The sequence below is a fragment of the Condylura cristata genome, unplaced genomic scaffold (genome assembly GCF_000260355.1).
Source record: "Condylura cristata isolate star-nosed mole 26May11 unplaced genomic scaffold, ConCri1.0 scaffold00024, whole genome shotgun sequence".
NCBI classification, from domain to species: Eukaryota; Metazoa; Chordata; class Mammalia; order Eulipotyphla; family Talpidae; genus Condylura; species Condylura cristata.
The window spans coordinates 24,350,118-24,373,013 of NW_004567125.1; the positions used below are offsets into that span (position 1 = coordinate 24,350,118).

General features: G+C 49.5%; 1 protein-coding gene across 1 annotated transcript in view; it reads left to right on the forward strand.

Annotated features, from left to right (window-relative positions):
- Positions 1-22,896, forward strand: part of CACNA1E (calcium channel, voltage-dependent, R type, alpha 1E subunit) — a 291,648-nt gene that overhangs the window by 260,134 nt on the left and 8,618 nt on the right. Inside the window, exons 36-44 of the mRNA XM_004688539.2 lie at positions 3,690-3,781; positions 4,832-4,997; positions 9,388-9,515; positions 14,212-14,308; positions 16,162-16,267; positions 17,093-17,200; positions 17,716-17,816; positions 18,098-18,198; positions 21,244-21,355. Of these exons, the coding sequence (XP_004688596.1) occupies positions 3,690-3,781; positions 4,832-4,997; positions 9,388-9,515; positions 14,212-14,308; positions 16,162-16,267; positions 17,093-17,200; positions 17,716-17,816; positions 18,098-18,198; positions 21,244-21,355 (1,011 nt within the window). The remainder of the gene's footprint in view (positions 1-3,689; positions 3,782-4,831; positions 4,998-9,387; positions 9,516-14,211; positions 14,309-16,161; positions 16,268-17,092; positions 17,201-17,715; positions 17,817-18,097; positions 18,199-21,243; positions 21,356-22,896) is intronic.

The window sequence follows — 22,896 nt, forward strand, 5'->3', positions numbered from 1 at the left end:
TTGTTCTTAGCTAAAGGGATCCCCTCCCCAAGAGAATGAGAAGGGAGGGGAGGCTCATGATGATCCATTTCTCACTACCTCCCATATTTGGACGAGGTCTTAAAAAAAAAAGTCCTGGATGCAATGATTCCAAAATGTGTTTTAAATTAAGTCTTGAGTGGTTGCGATTTGTACCCACTGCTGTGAACTACTGAGTTCCCGGCCCATTGCTAAGGGCACCTGCGTTCTAGCTAATTTCTCTCAAAGGCCTGTGCAGCCTGCCAGTCCATGCCCCTGGACTACCACATCTTTTTTGAACTGAGAAGTGGATCAGGTTCCCACCCTGGACACACATGCAGGTAACCAGAGGTCTGCTGAGCAGAGAGGCAACTTACATGTGTAGGGTGGATTCCTACTTTAAACAGCCAGCAGTGCCTTCCAAGAAAGTGTGCGCCAGGGTGCCTCGGCGTACTGCTTGTCTTGGGGAAATTAACTTTCTGACTTGAGCACACTGATTCGGAACCTCCGCACAAATCATCAGGCAGGCTGACTGTCCTAGTGCTACCGGCTGTCACTCCACAGTGACGGCCATCTGGACCCCACACACTGCCCCCAGGCCTGCTACATCAGCCACCTTTCCAGAGCCATGCTGAAAGGTCTCCACTCCCCGCACTTCTGAACTTTATTCCTCTTCTAACCTTATGACTGTTCTCTCGAAATACAATAGAATGTCAAGTGTCAAAAAGTGAGAATCTAGGTTGAGAAGTAATGAGTTCCCCTTCATTGAGGATATCTCTGTAGAGAGATTCAGGAGGGAAAGAAAAAAGAGGGAGCAGGGGTCAGAGTATACTTGTCTGGCGCAGACACACCCAGACCACACAGATGTGTTACAAGCAGCGTCCTTCCTGAAGTTTGAGATGGGCTTGTGATTTCTGCAAAGTACCTTCTGATGTTCAAATATTTGATTGTACAATGAAATGTTTTTGAGTAGCTCCATGAAAACTTGATTGACAGCTTTTTTTTTACTGCGTTTAAAGTGGTTCTCACTTTTTTTCTTCAAGCAAAATAAACTAGAATAACACCATCTCCAAAACTAAACTGTTAGAATATTATTGATAATCAGGATAATGCTATTTACCATTACTGAAATTCCTGTGTGCCTGCTGCCATGGTGCTAAATGTGTTCTTACCCACTCCTCCTCCCCTTTGTTTCCTCTTTTTTCATCCCTCTCTTCTCACTCTCCTCTCTCCTCCCCTTCCATACACACACACACTCTCGAAATACATGACTAATGAATTCAGGTGATGTGCGCATGTGGGTTCATTGTCTGCACTGATATTTAGCATCATTAAATAACCTACCCAGAATCTCAGATAGTAAATGGGAGAGCTGAATGGAAACTCGGCTATGGCGACTCTGCAGCCCATGATCTTTCATTCTGGCCTGCCTCTCCGCCCACCAACAAGCGAACAAAAGTATTTCTTTGACCCTCTGGTGGGAAGTGGGAGCTGTTCGTTTATGAAATGTTCCCCTCTGACTTGTCCTTCGCTGGCCTTCCTCATCCTGGCTCCTGAGAGGACCCTGCGCTGTGTACAAAGCAGGTAACCGGGTTTCTTACTAGACAGGTAGTGTCTAGTGTGGTGATAACAAAGGAGGGGTCCACACAAACAGGGAGAGAAAAGGGCAGGAGACCAGCACTGGAAAGTCAGAAATGGCAAAAGACTGTGTCTATGAGATGAGCTACTATTCTGCGCTACCAGGAGCTCTGAACTTTGTAAAGGAACCTGAAGCAGGAAGGGCGGAGAGAGTACCCAAGATCTACAGGCTATGAGCAGGTGCGGCTCTCAGCCCCCAGCTCTGCCACTTACCAGCTGTGCAAACTTGATCAAGTCACTGAACCTCTCTGGGCCTTCCCATCCTGACCAGGAAGCTTCACAGGGGCCTTCTAGCTCTCAATATGGTGATTCCAACAGAAAATGAATTGAGCCGATACTTTTCTGGTGGGCCTTGATGTATGTCCCTTCTTTCTTTCCCATACCCTTCTCTTGGTGGTGATTTGGATTGTGATAAGGACTGTGTGAAAAGCTTCTTGAGAAAAAGTGGGGGAAAAAATGTGTTCTTTCAAAGAACAACTTCACAATACAATGTTCGGAACTTGAACATTATTTTAAGATCGATTCAGAACAGCTTTGGTTGCTCTAACTATTGCACACATACCTCCTGCGAAATCATAGCCTGCCCCCCCCCACCGGTGGATAATGGGATGTTATGTTTGAGGAAACCTTAATGAGGACAAGTCATGATGGCTTCAGGAGTGTCACAGGGAGGAAAAACTCTGGAGGTTGTGTTTCTGCAATGAATCAGAGTAAATCAAGGCCTTTGAACCAAGACGGTGAAAGGAAGAGAAGGAGCTGTAAGCACAAAGCTCTCCTCTGGGTGTCTGGATCTAGATTTGCTTGTTTGGGCGGGACTTTTCTCAGTACTACTGTATGTCTTTTTGTGGGGGTCATTCTCGCCTTCTTACCTTCTTCTTTCCCTCCTTCCTCAAGGCTGCTTCATTTGCCACCTCCATTCTCCTTGAGAGACAAGTAGTATTTGGGTTTTGGAAAACAGCACTGAGAACAAATTCCCAAAGCAGGTGTCAGTGGGAGTTATTTGAGCAAAATAGCTGGGGGCAGAGATTGTTCCTCAATTGCACATTCTAGAAACTGTGAGGGGGGGGGAAATGTGTTCCATTTAGCATATATTAGATAAAGTGATGTTAAATATAGGCAAAAGATTATCTCCAGCGGTTGGAAAGTGACCTGTGAGCTTCAGGTTGTATACAAATATTGACTTGTAAGAACAGATCCTGGTGCCCCAACACGGCTGGGGGAGGATGGCAATTGTGAGGCCCCCCTTCTTGTCTAAGGGCTGTGGGGCTGGCTGTTAGAGAGGCTGCCTTTATTCACTGTACAGATAAAGGTCTCAGTTTTCCTTTTCTCGTGTGAATTCGCAGTGACCACATTCTGCACCTGGCGACCAGCAGCAGGTTAGCAATGCTCTCTGTAGCCAAAGGTGCCCAAATCTGCTTTTCTGGGTTGTCCTGACTCTTCACCGTTAGCTGAGGCCTCATTTTGTGTGTTCCTTCTCGTGGCTTCACATTGTGGAGGCTCCGCACTGACCTTGTGAGATTTGACACTTTGGATAAGAACAGCCAAGGAACATAGAGGGGTGAGACTAAGTGACTCCCAGGTCCACAGCAGCACCTGACCTAGCTGTCAGTCACATCTGCAGATACAGCTGTCCCCATCATTCTACCTAAGAAGAGGGCAAAGGTTTCCCTCCACTCCGATTGTGGGATAATGTCCTTGACAGACTGTTCGAGTACCATGGTGACAGGTACCATGGAAATAAGACGACCTGATTAGGTGTGGGAGGAAAAATACACATAAGCAGAATGACTTCAGAAGATCTTGCTTCCTATGGTCCTTGCTCACAGCCATCCTTTTTGCAGCTCGGGAGGAGGGGAAATACAGTGACTCCTGCCTAGCAGGCTAAGAGCCCGGTGGCTGTAGCCTCTGAGCCTGAGGTGTTTGCTCCAGGGTTGGGCTGCTGAGCAGGGATGTGCCCGGGACTCGCCCTCCCTGCTGGCACTTCTAACACCACTGTACAGGATGTCTCACTCTGCTCAATGATGCTCAGGGTTTTCTCTTGCTTTTTCTTCAAGGTATTTGGAAACATAAAATTAGACGAGGAGAGTCACATCAACCGGCACAACAACTTCCGGAGCTTCTTTGGATCTCTCATGCTTCTCTTCAGGTACCACCATCATGGCTGGACTACTCCTGCCCAGGGACACAGAGTTGGTCTGCTTCTTCCTCCCGGTCCTTTTTGTCTGTCATTCTGCTCCCTCTCCTCCTGTCAGGAGAGGCAGTGGGAGTTGGGGGTGGAGGGTGATGTCCTGATGCTGCTAAAAAGTTCCTTAGTATCAAAAACATTGATTCAAAAAGACACCTACACCCCCATGTTTATTGCTGCTTAATTTACAGTAGGAAAGACAGGGAATCAAACCAGATGCCCAAAAGTAGATGACGGGATTAAAAAGATATGGTACATATACACAATGGAATATTACTCGGCAATCAAAAAAGATAAGCTCATGCCTTTTGCAGCAACATGGAAGGAGCTGGAAGGGATCATGCTTAGTGAAATAAGCCAAAAAGAAAAACACCGGATGGCTTCACTCATAGCAGTAGTATAAAGGACTGGGGATGAGGGGGAAATAATAATAATGATGAACAACTATCTACCAGAGACATTTTATATGAGTGGAGTGGGGAATGGGATCAAACATGGGGGGGGAGTACACGGGACTATGGTGATGGCACAGGGATGAACTGGTGATGGGAAGCCCACGGGGATTACAACTGAGATAGAAAAAGGCACAAAATAATGTAAAAATAAACCTATGCTAATAAATAAGCTCCTTAATATCTTAGACTCAGGAGTTAATTTGCAAGTTAACAGCTTCAGCTTGTCCTCCGGGGCTGGGATGAAGGCGAGGGCAGTTCCTCATGGAGCAGATTCCTTTTAAGGGCTGACACCTTGGATGCTCAGGGTGACGTGGGCTTTTAGAGGGTCCTACCACCCTCCACATCCATCAGCAGTGAATCAGATGAGGTAGCAGAGCCCAAGACAGAGCTCACTGGCCTCTCCATTCCTGCACGGAAAGCACCAGAGTGGCTAACCAGGGAGGGAGGAGACCTGCCAGGCTGCAGCAAGGGTGAGGGACAGGAGAATTGAGAAAGCGGGTGACAGACAAGCCAGGCCGTGTAGACCTCTGCTTACCAATGTGTGTGTTGGCCTCAGGAGTGCCACCGGCGAGGCCTGGCAGGAGATCATGCTGTCGTGCCTCGGCGAGAAGGGTTGCGAGCCGGACACCACGGCGCCATCGGGCCAGAGCGAGAACGAGCGCTGCGGCACCGACCTGGCCTATGTCTACTTTGTCTCCTTCATCTTCTTCTGCTCCTTCCTGGTGAGCCGCGCTGCACCTTTGGCTTGGGATGTGGCCCAGCCACCCTGACAGAGACAGGCGATGTGTCCTCCGCTGTGTGCTTCATCTCCCTTCTCTCTTCAGTCCTCTCTTCCTGTATTCTCTCCCTCCTCCCTCCCCTGTCTCTCTCCCTCCTCCTCTCTGTCCTCCCCTCTTGCCCTTCAGTATCTCTCCACTCGTGCTCTCACCTTCTCTATGTGTGTGTCAAAAAGCAAGCAACACCAAAATCATTGATCCTCCGCAAGAGAGCTCCCAAGCACCAGCTTATCCCATGTGGGTGGCTGACCACAGGTGGTTGAGCCCCTGTATGCCACTTCCCAGGAAGGGTGGCTGTGGGAAGGGAGGACTCATGGAGGAGGACTCCGTGAGCAGGGCACTGAGCTTCCTGTTGGACAGTCCTGTTTCTAGGCCCTTCCTGGGCTAGGGCATCTCAGGAATGGGAGGGCAGCAAGTCAGCCCTGAGCGATACACTGCCCTCCCACCCACAGGCTGAGCCTGCAGGCTCCCCTTCCCTGGCTGGGCGGAAGGCACACTTCCCCAGATGGGCTCTCAGGCTGTTGACCTAGGGCAAAGGGTACCTGACTTGGCAGAAAAGAGGTTCTGACCCAGGGCTGATGCTTTCTTTCCGTCCCTCATGCATCTTGTAAGTAGGGCTAAGCATATCTTCTCTCTTCTGGAGACCTGTAAACTCTTCGTGCAGCACCTTGATAACACAGGCGTGAACAGGAGGACGGTGGCACAGTGTATGAGGCAGCGGGTCTGCTTCTCTCTTGACTTGAGATGTTACCATGTTTGCAGACAACTGGCCAGCTTGATAGCCGTGACAGGGTGTGATTGCTTCAGGCATTAGTAAATACTGAGTAATATGTGTGGCGCACACTCACTTGTAAAATGGGGCAACAACCTAGGTGCCTCCTTCACTCCTTCTCTGGGAGAAAGGATGAATCAGCACACACCATCCAGAAATCTCTATCCTGTGTTATCACACAAGTGATGAAAAACAAGAATGGGGGTACAGCTTCCAGGCCAGTAAGTGTTCATTCTGGCCTTTCTGGTGATGCTTCATGGCTAAAGCCACCAGCTATACAAACGTCGAACGCTAAAGCAATGCCACCAAAAGTGGCCAGTGTCGTGGCTGTGCTTTAGAAGTAAAGGAATCATCTCACATCTGGGCATTTCTGCCTCTGGAAAGTGACCCCAGGACACCTGCCACATGTGCAGGGAGGGGTCCCGCAGCTAGACTGTCAAGGATGGGGGGCAGGTTAATGTGGCAGGGGGTGAAAGAATGGGAGACTCAGTAGCCCTCAGTGTGGTTTGGCTGTGTTGCTGCTCTGTCTTGTCTAGGACACTTCCCGTTTGTGGTTTCTATGAAACGGGAAGAGAAATGATTTGATAATTAGTGTATTTCCACAGTGAGCTGATACATGTGTTTTCCTATACCTCTGTCTCATAGGCCTGAAAGGTTTTTCCAGCTAAAAAGAGAACATAGTCCAGTATCCTATTTACAAATATAGAAGTAGAATGTAGAGTGGAAATATCTGCAAGGAAACCTAAGGTGATATTAATTGGCATTTTAAGCTTGCTCGCTCACATATTGTACATTCTGCATATTCTTATTGTGTGTTCAGAGGCTTACACCAAGCCAGGCCATGGGTGGAGCTGCCAGTGGGGTGCAGTTAGACTTGTCACCTGCAGCAAAGGGGGAGAGACATACAGGGTATCAGTGCTCACTGATTGGGGTGAAATGGAGATGAGCATGGAGATATCTCCATTTTAGCCTGCATGGTTTCAGTGTTTGATAATAAATAATTAAAAAGAAACCAAAGATAAAGCTGGAAAATTAATTAGGACTCTAAAGGTACTTTTGGAATTTTGAGATAGAGGGTACTGCATAATTCACATTAATGTTATTTTTAAAGAGGCTATATTCAGTATGAGATGATTTGCTTTAAATCTCAGCCCTACATGGGATTGTCTTTGTGACCTTGGGCAAGTCACACAGCTTCTCTATTCAAACCAAGGGCTCTAGAAAGATTTACTGAGGCCCTGTGGTGCGCCAGCCAGCTGAGAGCTTAGAACTAAGAATATAGACGCTCCTAGGAAGCACTTGGTCCTTGAAGGATGTATAGTAATTAAACCTGCCTCCCAAGGTCAGAAAAGAAAGAACTGCTGTGAACGGCCACAACATCCTGGCAACGATCATACAGCTGTAAAGCAATGAGAATACTAATAGTGTTTCTTAACGCTAATAAGAGATACCATGAAAGGGCTGTAGAAGAAAGGTGTGGACACATGGAAAACCCTTGGGAACCCAGGCAGTGATTGAGTAAAATCACTTTGGTGCCAAGCTCAGCTTCAGAAAGAAAGGCCCGTGTCACAAGTAGGTTTCTCTGCACTTAACAGAATTCCCCTATTAACAGTGATTTAACCCAAAAGGATGTTTATTTCCCTCGTGCGTCTGTGATGTGTGAAGGCTTGTAATGGAGGCTCCTTCCTGTCCCATGAGGTCCTCCAGGGAGAGCCCCTCATCACCAGGGGAAGAGAATAACTTGACCTCGAGGCTTCTTTCCACTTGCATTCTAGGAAGGAGCCTGGTTATTAGGGTGCAGTCTCTGTCTCAGGGAGCTCCAGCTGTCTCCCCAGCCAGCTCCTTCCTGCAGGCTTTCTCCGTATCCTCATTATACCTCTCTCCAGCCAGCCCCCTGACCTGGGAACTAGGCACAGAGCTCCTTCTCCCTCACCCCAGTCAATCGGTCTCTACTAGGCAGAATGACTTCACTTGCAAATGAGTCTGCCCTGCTAAATCTTGCCTTAACAAAAAGGGATTTCATAGGCTTCCATATGTGAAGAGCCTGGGGTAGGTTAGGCTCAAGCAAGGCTTGTTCTGGGACTCAGGTGACTGGACCAGGCCTCTTTCTCTAATTAGCCTCTTCCCTGTGAGGTCTTAAACACCCCCATCCTCTGGCTCCGACATGGCGGGAGCAGCATCTCTAGATCTCAGTCCTTATAACAAGTCTGCTCAAAAAATGTCAGGCTCATCCAACACTGTGGCCCAGAAAAGTGGGGTTCATTACTTGGGTCATAGGTGCCTCGTGGAACCTGTTAACTGGGTTTAGGCAAGGGCACCCAAAAGTACCTTAAATGGGTGCTGTTCACTGTGTCCATTCACTTCTGTGGCCACCCCTCCTATCATTCTCTAGCCTTGTCTCCACTGACCAAATCCCAGCGACAACCTACTTTTAGACGGCCCACAGGCTTGCAATGGTTTTGACATTCTCAAAGGATTGCAAAAAAATAATCAAAAGGTGAGATGAATAACACCCCATGAAATTTAAATCTTAGTGTCCACAAATAAAGTTTAATTGGAACACAGACATGCATTCTGATGCATACTGTCTGTGGCCGCTTTCATGCTACAACAGTGGAACTGAATAGTTGCAATAGTGATAGTATGACTGGCAAAGGCTACAATATTTGCTCCCTGGCCGGTTCCCTGACCCCGCTCTAGACTCTTTGTTATAGTGTCCTACCGTCGCCAGAGCGTTCCTGGCCTGCACACCTCTGTGCTCTTCCTGCTGGCTTCTCTCCATAAGCCGCCATCCTCTGTGCCCAGCTCTGTCTGAATAGTTTCTAGTCTTTGAGGATCCACTTCAAGCATCTGTGCTCTTAGACATTTTTTCCTTCAGTCAGGAGTAACTTCCTTCATTCTTTGTCTCCACTATAACCTGTATATGCGGCTTTCATGACACATAAAAAAAGACATTTGAATGCTTCCGTGTAAGTCAGTTTTTATTCTATTAAATAAATCTTTAGGAATACTCAAGTAACCATATCTAATGGCAGCCCACTGTGCTCTAAGCAGTGTGTTAGGCCTGAAGATGTGTCTCCAGGAAATGCCTTCTCCCAGCTCCAGTGCATAGAAATGCTGTTGAATAACTTAGCAGGAGAACCATGCTTTGGGTCTGCTTCTCACACCCATATCCCTGCACTCAGCTCAAAGACGTCTGGCCAGTTTTCTTGCTGGTTTGCTTTGTGAACGAGGATGGGAGAAGGCTGGGGAGGGAGGCTCAGTGTTGGGCCTTGATATTTTTTTTCCTGGCCTTTGTGAACACTGCTTCTGCTGCTGCACTAACAAATAAATTGAATAGATAATAAGAGCCACTGTGGAGTACTTTGGCATAGAAAAATGAAGTCATAATCCCTACAGAATCAACTGGGGGCACAAATAATGAAAGTGCGTCATGTGCAAGCACGATCCACAATGCCTTAGTTGGCAGTGTCAGCCCTACGGACTTTTGGATTCTTTGCCTTGAGAAGCCTATTTTTCTGCCTTCAATCCTCTCTAAGTCCTCTTCTCCCCTTTGCCCCACAGATGCTCAACCTGTTTGTGGCTGTCATCATGGACAACTTCGAGTACCTGACTCGGGACTCATCCATCCTGGGCCCTCACCACCTGGATGAGTTCGTCCGCGTCTGGGCAGAATATGACAGAGCTGCGTGGTGTGTAGGCCCCTCAGCCACCCCTCGGGGACCCACATTAAGGGCCTCTGGAACGCTCAAGGGAACAGTGCAATTGTTCCCCTGTCACAGAAGGAGAGGAGTTTGCGCATGGTGTGGCTCATGGGAGAAGCCAGGTGCTCAGATGGGCTCTGGCATCGTTATCTTCCTCTCCCTCCTTCTGTGACAGGGCTTTTCCCTTTCTTTGCCAACCTCATCCCACAGTCTTCCCTCAGTGTTTGGGTTCAATTCTCAGAGTCCCCTCCCATCATCTTTCTTTCCCTACCAATGGTTAGTAGGCGCCTGTGATTCACCGAGGGAGGTTGACGAGGGTTTTGTGGGTCAGCTGGCCATTGTGGCCAGGGATGCTAGTGTTTCATCTCTCTCCTTCCTCTCAAAAGGGATAGTGTAAGATGAACTCTAACACTACATTTAAAAATTAAGCAAGTTGTTTTTCCCACTAATCCCTTAAACAGTAGTGGATTTGTCTTCATGGAACTTTGTTAAGTGGCAGCAATTTGCAGGGATAACCTTCCCAGGTCTCCCTCACTCGCCAGTAGTTCTCACGTTATTTTGTGCCCTCTGGGCTTGAGAGTAGGAGCTGGCAAACTGTAACGCATGGGTTAAATTTTACAGAGTTTTATTGGGACACAGCCACACTCATTCATGTATTATCTGTGGCTGTTTTCACACTCCAAAGCAGAGGCACTATTTCCTTAGATTTGAGCCTTTATAGGAAACATTTGCTGGCTCTCTGCTTTCTAACACAAAGGCAACACTTTGGGCCCTGGTGTCTGAGGACGGGGTGAGAGTTCTGTGTGCGTGTGTGCCATAGAAACTGTTCTATACAAGCCATTGTAGCTTTAGCTCTTACCTCACTGATCTCCATTCTTGTCCCCCTCTGAAAACACGACAAGAAATGCCATCCTTCACAGGAATAGACCACGTTGCTTCCACCTGGAAACCCTTCATAATCTGAGACCTTTTCCCCTACTTTCTCCCCAAATCTGTGCTCCTGGGATTTTGTTGAACCTGGGTTACAGCTTTGAAGTGGGAGGAGGGACTCTGGATCCCTCTTCCCCTCAGTAATCAATGGCGTAGGGCACAGGGTTCTCTAAATCCGTTCCTGTTATGATGACTCAGCCATGACTTGACCTCCTGGGCTTGCCCTCCTTAGCCCCCTCAGAGCACTGTTTTGCTGGGGCACCACAGGCCTGTGCCTTGGCACTCCATGGCTGCGGTAAGTCCCTCAGCCACTCAAAGCTTACTCCACCTGCAACACAGGGGTATCGTACCCACTGATGTTGAAAGGTATTCAGTGATGTCCCCATGTCATAACTGACAATGCCCATATGGGGCTGCAGCTAGAAGTGTGGAAAATCAGTGTCTGTACCAAGGGTTGCGAGCCAAAGGCGGGCCCTCTTCACTTAGTTGAGAGACACCAACCCCCAACCAAGCAGGGCGCTGCTCACCTAGCGTCAGCAGGTGTCCTCAGCACCTGGAAACTCCAGCTTCCTGTGGTTTCACATTATTTGGGGAACCAAATGCTATGTGCTTTGAACATGTTCCTCCGCATTCATTCCTGCTGCTGGGAAGAAACAATTTTTCATGAAGACCATTCATGACGTTCAGACACCTGAATTGTAAAAGAGCATAAAGACAACGCCGCACCTCTGCTGTGTGCAGCGAAATGATCCCTTATAACTCCCGCTGGTTGGCGTTCATGGGCCTTCTCTAAGAGATCCAAAGTGGAAAGTCTAACCAAGGCAAAGTGAAGCATCCTCTTCAGCAAGACAACAAGTCTAGGTCGTCAAGAATCAAACACATCATTAAGTTAGCCTCCTTCCAAGAGTCGAGAGGCTTGGAAGTACTGATGGACTGTTACTGGGAAGAAAAGGACACCAAATCAACATGAAAATCTAGGACAGGCTTGAAGAGAGACTGGGACAAAGAAGCCCATGGCAGCTGGCAAGGACTGGTGCTCAGAAGCTGGGCTGTATTTCCCAGTCCATACAGAGAGGTGTCCGGACCTGTGGCTCCCTGGTTGTTACTTCCCTGTTCAGTCCCCTGAAAAATGAATCAGTTGTTGAGTCTATCCCCTTACCACAGGTCAGAAATCTAGTGGGTTCATGGGAAGGTGACGTTGCTCTTGCAATTCTGACTAGATCCAACCAAGCTGCTCATGAGCTGAGCAGGAGTGGGGAGCTTATGTCCTTGGCCCCCACCCTGGCTGCACGGCTCCCAGTGAGTGCCTATAAGCAAAGAAGAATCTGCCCAAACTGAACTCGAGGAAAAATCTGCCACCAACCAAAACAAATCTTTTGCAATGTCCCCTCCTACCAACCATGCTCCTTGCTCATTAGCCTAATGGGAAATTCGTCTCTTGCAGTCTGCAGAAAGACGTTGCCTCCCCGCTGTCCCTGAGAGCAGGCCTGAGTGTGTGCTCAGTGTCTGGAAAGCAAGCAGCTCTGCACTCACCTCCCAGCCGCCGACAGAGGCCTTTGTTAATTAGCAGGCTTTGCTCTAGGGCTCTGATTTGAGCCAGTTAGGTATCTCGGGGTGCCCTCGGTCAGCAGGCTATTCCTTGGGGGCACTGGAGGGATTCTGATTTCCTTTGGAAATGGGGGCAGTGTAGTCTGGCAGGGCGATGGTTCTCTGATGCCTACTGTTGTCAGTCTCTCCAGGCCTGGCTTTGCCAGGCTAAAGGAAGGAAGCTGCTCTTCTTCCTCTGTCTCCTTCATTGCTAAGTTGTCATTTCTCTCCCACCCTCCACTGAGTGTCCTATTAACCCACCTGTGCTTCTTTTACAGTGGCAGGATCCCGTATAAGGATATGTACAAATTAGTGCGGGTGATCTCGCCGCCTCTGGGCCTGGGAGAGAACTGCCCCTACAGGGTGGCTTGCAAGGTTTGCCTCCCAGTCCCCAGCCACGCCGGCAGTGGGATGCAACTCCGACCCCTCCTCTCCTTCCCACCACCACCACCACCACTACGCCACATGAGGGGACCTTCATGTTGCTTCCTTTGAGTTTAAAGAGGTCCAGATCCTCCCAGAACCAGCAGCTGTTACCTAAGGCAGAAGAGAGGGGGTCCAGAGGCAGAAAATAAGACCTAGGACTTAGTGATGATGGCCAACCCCACCTCTCTCCCTTTTCTTCACCTGTGTACACTCTCGCCCTCAATTCCATCTTTGTGTCATGGAAAGACACATAGACTCCCTTCGTGTCTTAATCAGAGGGAATTTCCCTCCTCCAAAGAATGCAGACATCTCTTTAATCTAGCAAGGAGCCCTGGTGTCCCTTTGCTGGAGACAGAAGCCTTCCTTCTGGCATAATAGCCTTGTCATCACATCCAGACCCTAGCACAGTGTGACTCTGGTCATCCCCAGCTCTAACACCCTCCGGCTTCTGGTGAGTTTGGCCAGAAGTGATGATGTCCAGGACAGACAGGAGGTGAGAAACAATAAAGCATTAAAGTGAGAGGGGCAAGTAGGTCCGACGACTGATATGGTGTCTGGAAGAATTCATTGGCCCAGAGGTCTGGGAAGGCCTCTAGAGGATGAGAACTCCCTAGCAGTCTTCTTACCGGAGGGTCCTACCATTTGTTGCCAAGAGAGCTGTCATAATTGCCAAAGAATTGCTCATTTAAGGGACCAAGGGCATGGCTCAGGGGCATAGAAGACCTCCCTGTCCAACTCTGCCACATCTGGGAATGCTAAATCCCAGTGGCTCTGCCCAGCCTTACCCCAGGCCTGCTAGGCCAGGTCCCTCTCCTGGTGCTGCAGGAGGTCCCGGGCCTTGGGGCCTGGCACAGCCCAGCACCTGGAAGATGACTTAGGCCTAGGAAGATGCCAGCCTGGGCCATGGGAAGGAACCGACTGAGGGTGGTGACAGTGATTCCTGTACTCGGGAGGCCTAACAGCTGCCTCTGCTCAGACTCTTTAAACTCCGCCCGGTGAACCTGCAGCCGCATGTGGGGAGAGCCAGGGAGGGCAGCAGCATGGCATGCGAGAGGCTCTTCCTCCTCCTGGTTTTGTTTCTTCTGTCCCCAGCATGCCAAGTCCCTGGGGCATGCCGGGGCATAAAGAGCTCTCTCTCCACAGAGCCAGGTGGAAGCAACGGGCCGACTCACCAGTAGCCAGAGCCCCCCACTTTCAGTGCAAGTGAACGCCTCCTGCTGCACACACACCGCAGAGGGATTCACGACGCTCCGCCTGTGGGTTCAGAGGGCAGAGGCCTGACTTCCAGGCCAGCTGGGGCCAGAAGTTTGAACCCATGGCTGAAGCGCCGTCTATCCGGTTTATACCGCTCGCACACAGCCCTGGGAATTGTAAACAAGCTCCTCATGTTGTACGGGGATGCCGATGGCATGAACAGGGAAGCTAATCCCGGAGGAGGAGAAAACCAGTCCCCTGATAGCGCAGAGAGAGGGGCCCAAGGCTGCCACCGTGTTCCCGGGTCTGTGTGGGGCGTGATATAAATCTGCACCAGGATGGAGTCACGTCTATGATTTGCTTTGATTAACAGGTTTCCTATTCTTTTCCTGTTTGTCCATTTTGTTTTTCTGTATTTTGTTTTTTTGGCTCTCTGGGAATGCCTGATCTCCTTCTACCTGTCTGCATCCTCCTCCCCACCTCCCTGCCGACCCCCACCCTGCGCCCTGCCCCCATCCCAACACCACGCCCCCCCCTCCATGAGCAGTGGCCGCATCCATTATACTGAGATGTATGAAATGCTGACTCTCATGTCACCACCGCTAGGCCTCGGCAAGAGATGTCCCTCCAAAGTGGCATATAAGGTAGACCACCCCTTCCTTTGTTCTGGGCAGACCAACAGGAAATGGGGTCCAGCTGTGGGGAGGCCAGAACATGGGGAGGAAGCTGGGCTGGGGAGGTGGAGGAGGGAAGCAACGAGAACTGCTAAAATGGAGGTGTCAGGAAAAAGTAAGGCAGGAAAGACCCAGGGATGGCTTGCTCTGCTCTTCCATGTGGGTTTTTTTAACGTGTTGTTCTGTGTTTCTGCAAGTGTTTGGCTTCTCATGAGTGGGTCACTAGCCAGGGAATGTTTAGTGCATTTCCTTTGGAGGAGGGAGAGTGTGGCCTGTGGAACAGCATCTATGGGCAAGAAGGAAGCCTACAGAAAACCAGCTACCAGAGCTTATACACATATATCTAGAAACATCCATCAGTGTCAACCCAACAAGCAAAAGGCAATCATACAGAAATTCCTCTCAACACAGCTCCTGAAGAAAGTTCTAGGAGGAAAACTCTTAAATACAGGGCAGGGTGGGGGTGACCATGGGCATAAGGTGAAGACTGCTCTAGAGCCTGACTGTGTGGCCCACGGAGTTGCAGGTAGAGTCCCTGTGGCTTACTCCGAGCAACATTGAGGATCACTTACTATTGGGGTGTTTCCAGCTTTGGGGCCTGCATTTGTCTCCACATATTAGTGGCTCTGCCTAGCGCACCCCATTGGTGTTTAGATTCATTGAGAAGGTGGAGCTCTTCTGTTCACCTAGGAGAAACCACGGCTCAAAGGGAATGTTCAGGGAAACTGACCTGACACTGAGATGTCTGGAGAATCACGGCAGGCGAGCCCTCCCAGTGGAGTATTTGAGACCCTGCCTGGGAGGACACACGTCCCTCCCGGCTACACCAATGGTTCTGCCAGAGGACCATCTGCTGTCACCCAGCTGTGTAGCCTCAGAGAGCACCCCAGTGGAACGGGGGCCATCTGGAACCCTGACTCACCCCAGGACACGGCTCCGCATGCACAGCTCAGGGGCCCGGCCTCCTTTTTGCTCATGATGGCCACAGCCAAGAGCCAGGTGCTAGAATGTGGGGCTGAGTTCTGTGACTTTCTGGGAGGAAGCTTGAAGGGGCACGGGGTTTAGAAGAAGATGTAAAAGGATTCCAAAAACGAGATACTCTCTGGAAAGTGGATTTGGCCATTTCAGTTCGGTCCCGTCCTTTGGGTGGGGAAACCAGGCCTGCCCACTCTGCTCCTGCCTTGCTCACCCCTCTCTTCTCTGCTCCTCCCAGTCCCCCTCCCTGAGTCCCTGTCTGCACTCTCCCTTGTCCATCCCGCTCCACCTCACCCTTTTGGATAAGCTGGACTTATGCATGTTCAGTCACGTGCTGGCAAATTCCATCTTTAAAGACTCAAAAAGGGGGCATCAGGATGCATCTTTCAAGTCAGATAAGCAAAGGAAAATCTGCGCCCCCACTGTCTTTCCCTCTGAGTTTGGGGGTTGTTTGCGGGACAAGTGATAATAGCAGGCAGCCTGGAAACCGGGAAGGGGCCACCTCCCAGAGCTGCCTCCTTCCCCTGAGCTGCTGCTGCTTTTACAAGTCACTTCCCTTTGCTGTGACAGACATTCTGGGGACCGTGAAGGAGTCCTGCAGAATGATTGCCCCCCGCCCTTCCCTTGCAATTTGGCATCACCCGTAGGAAAAAAACCAAAACAAAGCCAAACAGCAACCAATGAGCCTTCAACAAGATGTGGGAAGAGTAGGATTGGGAGAGGGGGCTGGGGAATCCTTGCCCTTCTTTTTTGTCTCTGCATTTGACCTCTGCACCTTTCTTCCCTTCTCACCAAGATTTCTTCCAATATTTTTTTTTCCTGCTGCTGCTTTTCTCTCTTTCACACAGAGGTTGGTCCTGATGAACATGCCTGTAGCTGAGGACATGACTGTCCACTTCACCTCCACGCTGATGGCTCTGATTCGGACAGCTCTGGACATCAAAATCGCCAAAGGTAAGCTTGGGGAGGTGAGGAAGATTCTGGGGCACTCCAAGCAGGGTGGTGGCAGGAGGAGAAGGATGAGCTTCGAGGCATCCAGCAAGGCAGTGACCCAGAGGTCACATACCCTGGCCTCTCCGCTGAGTTTCAGTCACTTACATGTTTACCATTTCTTCCCCCTAAGATGGATGGATTGAACATCACGAAAGCACCTTCCAGCTTTCAACAGTTGATGATTTTCAGTGACTGGCACCTGGCAGGCACCATGCAAATATGTTTCCAGAACACATGGGTTGTAATCTCATCCTTTTCTTCCTGTGTCATTGTCTCAGGAGGCTTCTGAGGTGAACCCTGGCATGACAGCACTTTGCACCTCTTGCTTTCCAAGTGAGTGCTTTAGCAGAGAAAAAATTTCCGATTCCCAGATGGACCTCCAGCCTTCTGCTCATGCCTGGCCCAAATCCTTTTCAAAATTAGGTCACTCAGACCACGTAGTCAAAGTCGCTAGTACTGATGATGAACAATGAGACAGGGAGGCTGGCTGCTGGCTTTTATTTTCCTCTCTAACATGTGAAGCACCTGCTGGGCTTTGGGAGCTGGTGGGGAAGCTGCTGTCAGGTCTCAGGAGGCCTGGGGCATCCCTGAGTCACTGGAAATGGGAGCCAGGTGTGTTCTGCTGCTTCTGCTGAAAGGCCTGCCATGGCAGGATCAGCCGTCACCAAGTGCCAAGAGTTCTTCCGAGAATGAGGTGCCCTGCAGACTCAGCTCTGCCCCAGCCCGCTCCTTGGGGTTTGGTATTTCTATGTCTGTTCTGAGTATTAATAACTGTTCTTATCCTAGGTGGTGCGGACAGGCAGCAGCTAGACTCAGAGCTCCAAAAGGAGACCCTGGCCATCTGGCCTCACCTGTCCCAGAAGATGCTAGATCTGCTGGTGCCCATGCCCAAAGGTGTGGAGTCTTCTCCTGCATATCCTTGTCTCTGATGGTTGCACACCCAAGGCTGCATCTCTGGGGTGGGGAGGTGCAGTGATTAAGGAGATAAGGGGAGATTGTTCTTTTATCCTTAGGAAACTTAAATCCTTCCTTAAGTCCCTTTTGGTATGGTAATGGAAAGACATTTTCTCAAGATAGGTCACTGCAGTAGCAGGTAAACTTCTTACGTGTGTAGTTTGCTCCCTTCCATCTAATATTGCTCAGCAAGGCCTCACACCATTAGGAAAAGGGCGCTATGCATAGAGGCAGAGATCTAGGCCAGTGGGAGATGATGCTTACAAATGCACGGCTTTTACATCAGCACCAGAGCTGGGGGCTGTGGAAGTAGGAGGACCCCTTCACTTTGTACCCCCAGTGCCCAGCCCAAAGGAAGCCCTTGGGTAGACACGTGGCTGAGAAACACATGTTCAGAGAGTGGGATGGAAGCTTGTGAGGCCTCCGACTCTCCTCTATTCCACATTTGTTTTTAGCCTCGGACCTGACTGTGGGTAAAATCTATGCAGCCATGATGATCATGGACTACTACAAGCAGAGTAAGGTGAAGAAGCAGAGGCAGCAGCTGGAAGAGCAGGTAAGGGTCAATGACAACATGGGGGGTGGGCTCTGAGGGCCCTAAAGGGACAGGCTTGTGCATACCAGGGAGATGGTGCCCAGGAAGTGTTTGTAGCAGAGCTCAGGTGGGGAGGGGCAGGGGGATTAGAACCTGTGGGATGAAAACCCCAGCCAGCCTGTCAAAAGAGTAAGCTGATCACTCCAAGTATGGATCAAGTGCCTCTTGTACCCCAACAGCAAGCAGTATCTCCCTTTATAATCAGCCGACTTCCTGTTTTTTCCTTCCCACTTGTGACACAGAAAAACGCACCCATGTTCCAGCGCATGGAGCCCTCCTCCCTGCCACAGGAGATCCTTGCTAATGCCAAAGCCCTGCCTTATCTCCAGCAGGACCCAGGCCTGTGAGTATGACAGTGAGGATAGCCAACCATCCCTCATGAGACCCAAAAGCCGATCACCCTAAGGTGCCCAAGAAATTCCTAGCTCTGGGTTGAATGAGCTTTTCTCCAAGATGGTCATTATGGTCTTTCTTGGGGGTAAGGGAGAAAAAGCACGGTGAGTGGACAGAGAACACAGGGCCTGTGTCAGTGTCATCACTTTATGAAGGAGCTAGAGACCATTAACAGAGGCTTAGGAAGGTGTCCAAAGCCACTTGGCTGGTAGGAAGCTAAACTGGAATTTAAAGCCATTATCTTCGGAGTCCAGAGTCTTGCCACCATTGCACTGTGGTCTGCAAAGAACAAAAGGAATCTTAGATCAGGCCCACACCAAAAAAAAAAAAAAAGTTAAAAGAAGCAAAAAGTTAATCCAGGATGGACTTCTCGTGAGCCCCAATTTGGCTTAGTCTTAAACGACCCACTATAGCACTCCTGTTACCTTTCCGTCCAAATGTCTTCCTGCCTGTGGTGTTGGAGCCCCATGTTTGAGAAGCGATGTTTGCAGCAGTCACAACCCAATACTGCTGGAAGAGAAGAGCCGTGGCAGCCAGGACCAGGCCAAGGCCCATTCACTTGTATAAACATTTGCTGAATGAAGCAGCAGAGTGCGTCTCCTGTGTCCCATCTGCAGACCCCCAACAGACTCTCATCTCCCAGTGGACCACCTCATTGGAAAGGTTTTTTGTAAGGGTGTTGATTTACGAAACAGAGTGCAGCCTTCATCTAGATCCGTTTTCTCCACAACATCCTGTACAAACTCACCATTGGATCGCTCAAACTTATCTGTCAGCCCAAGATTTATTGAGAACAAGTGTGACCCAAAATTAGACACAGGCTCTGGAGATTCAGCCATCAACACAAGAGACAAATCCTACCAAAGCAATCTCAAAATGATGGCTGAAATGCCCAAGGTCGGGCCATGGCAGCACCATGTAAAGGAAGCCACCCCTGGATGAATCACTCCAGCTCCTCCATAAAGTGGCAACACTGACCCTTTGTTGTTTGTCTACTCACAGTACTCCCAAGGCCTCCCCAGGGGGGTACCCTGAGACCCAAAGGCAAAGGGCTCAAGATGGCGGGAACTCAACTAAGGGGGCAGGTGATGACTTGTGAGGAGCGTGCAGGGACCAGGCCTTGGGGTGTTACAAGCAGGGCACGTTTGCTCTGAGATGTGGGATTTGACACATCAGACTGATGTGATCAAGTTGGGGCTTTTCAGGATCACTGAATCCAGTGTGGACAAGTGGATCAGAAGGGAACAGTTCAGAAGACGGGATGGCAAGTGTGTAAATTATTAACGACATGCACTCACAGGACAGAAGTGCAGAGAGAGGGTCAGACAGATATTTAATACCTAAAGTGGATGGGATTTGGTGTCTGATTTGCTACATGGAGAGGGGAGGAATCAAAGATGACCTTGGGTTTCTGGTTTGAGCCTTTAAGTGGCTGTTGCTACATTTTCTGAAATAGGGGCCCAGTGGAACAACAGGGTCTGGCTCTAGAACCCATTATTGGAAAGAAGGAAACTTGTCATTTTCAATGATCTAATTACACATCTGGTAAGTGGTAGACATTAAAAAATGCAGCATGACCTCGATGTGTGTGAAGGGGAGAGCTGACCAGGATGGGGAGTGGTGGAGAGATTCCTCGAGAATCCAATGCACAGGGGTGGCTGGTGAGGCAGAGTCCATTCAGAGAGGCCACATTTAGTAGCTGGTGTGTTTTCCTGTGAAGTTTTTAAAGCAAGAGGTCACTCTGAGTGCATATTACTCAGCTCTACGTGGTTGTACAGTGACTCCAAGGGTAATTGTGCAATTACCTATTTCTGTTGCACAAGGGGGACCCATTTCTTATACAGCCTGTTGCCAGCAGTTCTCAGGAGCACACTGAGGTAGAGGACACAAATGACCTGCTAAAAGGTCAGTCCCTTTGGAGCAGTTGTGAAAATTCAGCTCATGGCAGCAACAGCACTGGTTTCTGGGGTTCTCTGCTGTCCACTTCACTCCCTGCGATCCCAGTCAGGTGCTGCCCCTGTGAATCACACTAAGTAAGTAGCAGGCCTTGAGTTTTCCATTAGCAGTAGATGCCACAAGGACATGGCACTCCCCGGAACAGAAGACTGACACTGGAGAAATGGGGCTCCATCTCTCCCTCTTAATTCCAGCACTGCCCACTCACTCTGCACCCCTGGGTAGGTAAGGGTAACTGTTCTAAGAGAAGCAGAAGCAACCACCATCTCACGGAAGATTGGCTGGCTCTGCCTTGTGCTATGAGTCTGGCAATGCCAGTGATTTAACAGGTGGCACTTCCCATCGCTTTCATTCAGAGGCCCCTAGCCACTTAGCACCATTGAAACATCCTCCCACAGAGCCCCCCCTGGCCACACAATGCTACCAGCTAGACCCCCTTCTGAAACCACCCCACTGATGGTCACAAACCCACTCACACAGTGTCCATGACATTGACATGTTTGGTTTGGCCAGCAATACTGACACTAAAATAAATGCTTATTCTTACTGAATGTGGAGGAAATTTGTTGAAAGACCAAGCCTACTTAATATTTAAACAAACTGTTCACTATTTAAACTATGGCATTTTCCTGCTGGATTGGAGAAACTGAGCAGAAACAAGTTTACAATCTAGCACTGGTCTTCCATATGGCTCAGTGTGACAAATGATGTCATTTGTCACAGATATGCTAGTCGCCAGCAGAATGAGTGGTTCCATATGCAGGTTGAAAGCAGTGGTTTCTCTTTTCTAATGCTGTTTTTCCTTTTTATTTTTCTGATCTAGGGCTAGTAACCTAGTCTATATCCCAGTAACCAGAAAAATAGTTGCACAGGACCTTAGATTTCCATCCCAATCTTCCAACTCTCCAGAGGCACACCAGGCTCACAAGCCATCAGGAAGTCTTGTCTGGGGAGGGGAGGGGCTGGACGCGGCAGCTGGCGTGACAGTTTCTCTGGTTCGCACACACACACTACCTCTGAGTTTGACCTTGTTTTTCAGGAGTGGCCGTAGTGGATACACGTCGATGAGTCCACTCTCTCCCCAGGAAATATTCCAGTTGGCTTGTATGGACCCAGCTGATGATGGACAGTTCCAGGAACAGCAGTCTCTGGTGAATCAATGAGTTACATGACCTCAAAAGATACTTCCAGGGTTTCCTGATCGCTCCCTGCTCAAATTCTATTTCATCACCATGGTTGATTGGGGCCTTTTTTAATAGTCCAGCCATTGACCCTGGGAGTTTCCTGCCCTCCTCCTTTCCTGAGTTCCCATTAGCTTCTGACAGCTGCCCTCTACAATTACTACAGTCCCAGAGGCCCTTGACCTGTTGCAGGGACATAGAGTGCTTCTGGGCCAGTCTTTTTAGGTGATTCCCTTTAATGTGGATTGTGGAAGCAAAAATCACAGATAAGATCTTGCCTTTGATGTAGGGTGCTTTAGAAGAATTGTCCTAGAAGAAGTGGTACTAACTGGGCTACTTGTGGGAACACGGGAAATTTTTCAAACCAGCCCTTCTAGAGACCCTGGGTAGCAGGTCCTTCAGTGCAGGCAAACTGGCCCATTTAGTCACAATGATAGAAGGTCAAATACATTCTCAGAAGTCCCTAAAGGGGGGAATAGTGTAACTGGTAAAATCCCTGAACAACCAATTGCACCAAGTTTGAGCTGAGGGGAAAGAGGGCAAATTGAACATTATATTTTGTTAATACAAGGATGATGTGATTCTCAGAACGAATGAACGTTACCGTGATTCTCAAGAGACATGAGATCATAGAATGAAAGCCAAGTGTATACTGGCCTGGAGAAAAAGACAAAGCCCAACATGAGCAAAACCCCACCCAGACAGCAAGTGCTAAATGAATTCTGCTTTGCTTTGATTATAATCCACTGTGATGTATCTTTAACCCTCCCCACTACTGCAGTACCTCAAGGCCATCCTGAATGGGTGAGGGGGTGGCCAGCTTGTGGGGTGCATATCTGATGGGATGAGCACCCTTGAGAAGGGCAGATCACATCCCCAGTGACTGCTGACACAGGAAACTGTGCTGTGTTGGGCAGACAGCTAGCCCGGACCTCGGGGCAGGCATCCTTGGCATAATTCCCCACCTTCTTCCCCCCGAGAAACCTGATGCCCAGGGACTAACTGATAGAGGAGATTTGTAAAAGGGCCTCTCAGCATTTTACAGCTTGCGAACCAAGTGATGTGTTTCTGGTGGGGAAACATCTCAATAATGTGTCCTTTCTTTCACAGGCAGCCTTTTTCCCTCCATCCTTTCTGCGGGTTCCCCAGGGCTGAGCCGTAGTGCCAGGACTCTTTGGATCTGTGTTCATGTCATTGTCAGTACTGGTGTCTGTAATTCAATCCGAGTGTCAGCCTGTGCTATGCACTCACCACTGTGTGCTCCTGCCCATCCCTTGGGGCCCTGCTCCACGTCCTGAGGCGTGGCCATAATGTGTGTGCGTGCATATGGGGTGTGTGTTACCACATGTGTTTCAAGTCAGACCTGTGTGCTCTACAAAGCGTCTCCCCCCCCAACACGGACGTCCCCCCAGAGAACACAAAGCAGTCTCCCCCAACCCGCCTTCACACAGCACCATTTAAGCAAATGGTCATGGAGCCTGTGGGGAGGGGGCACCTTTCCTTTCAGCAGT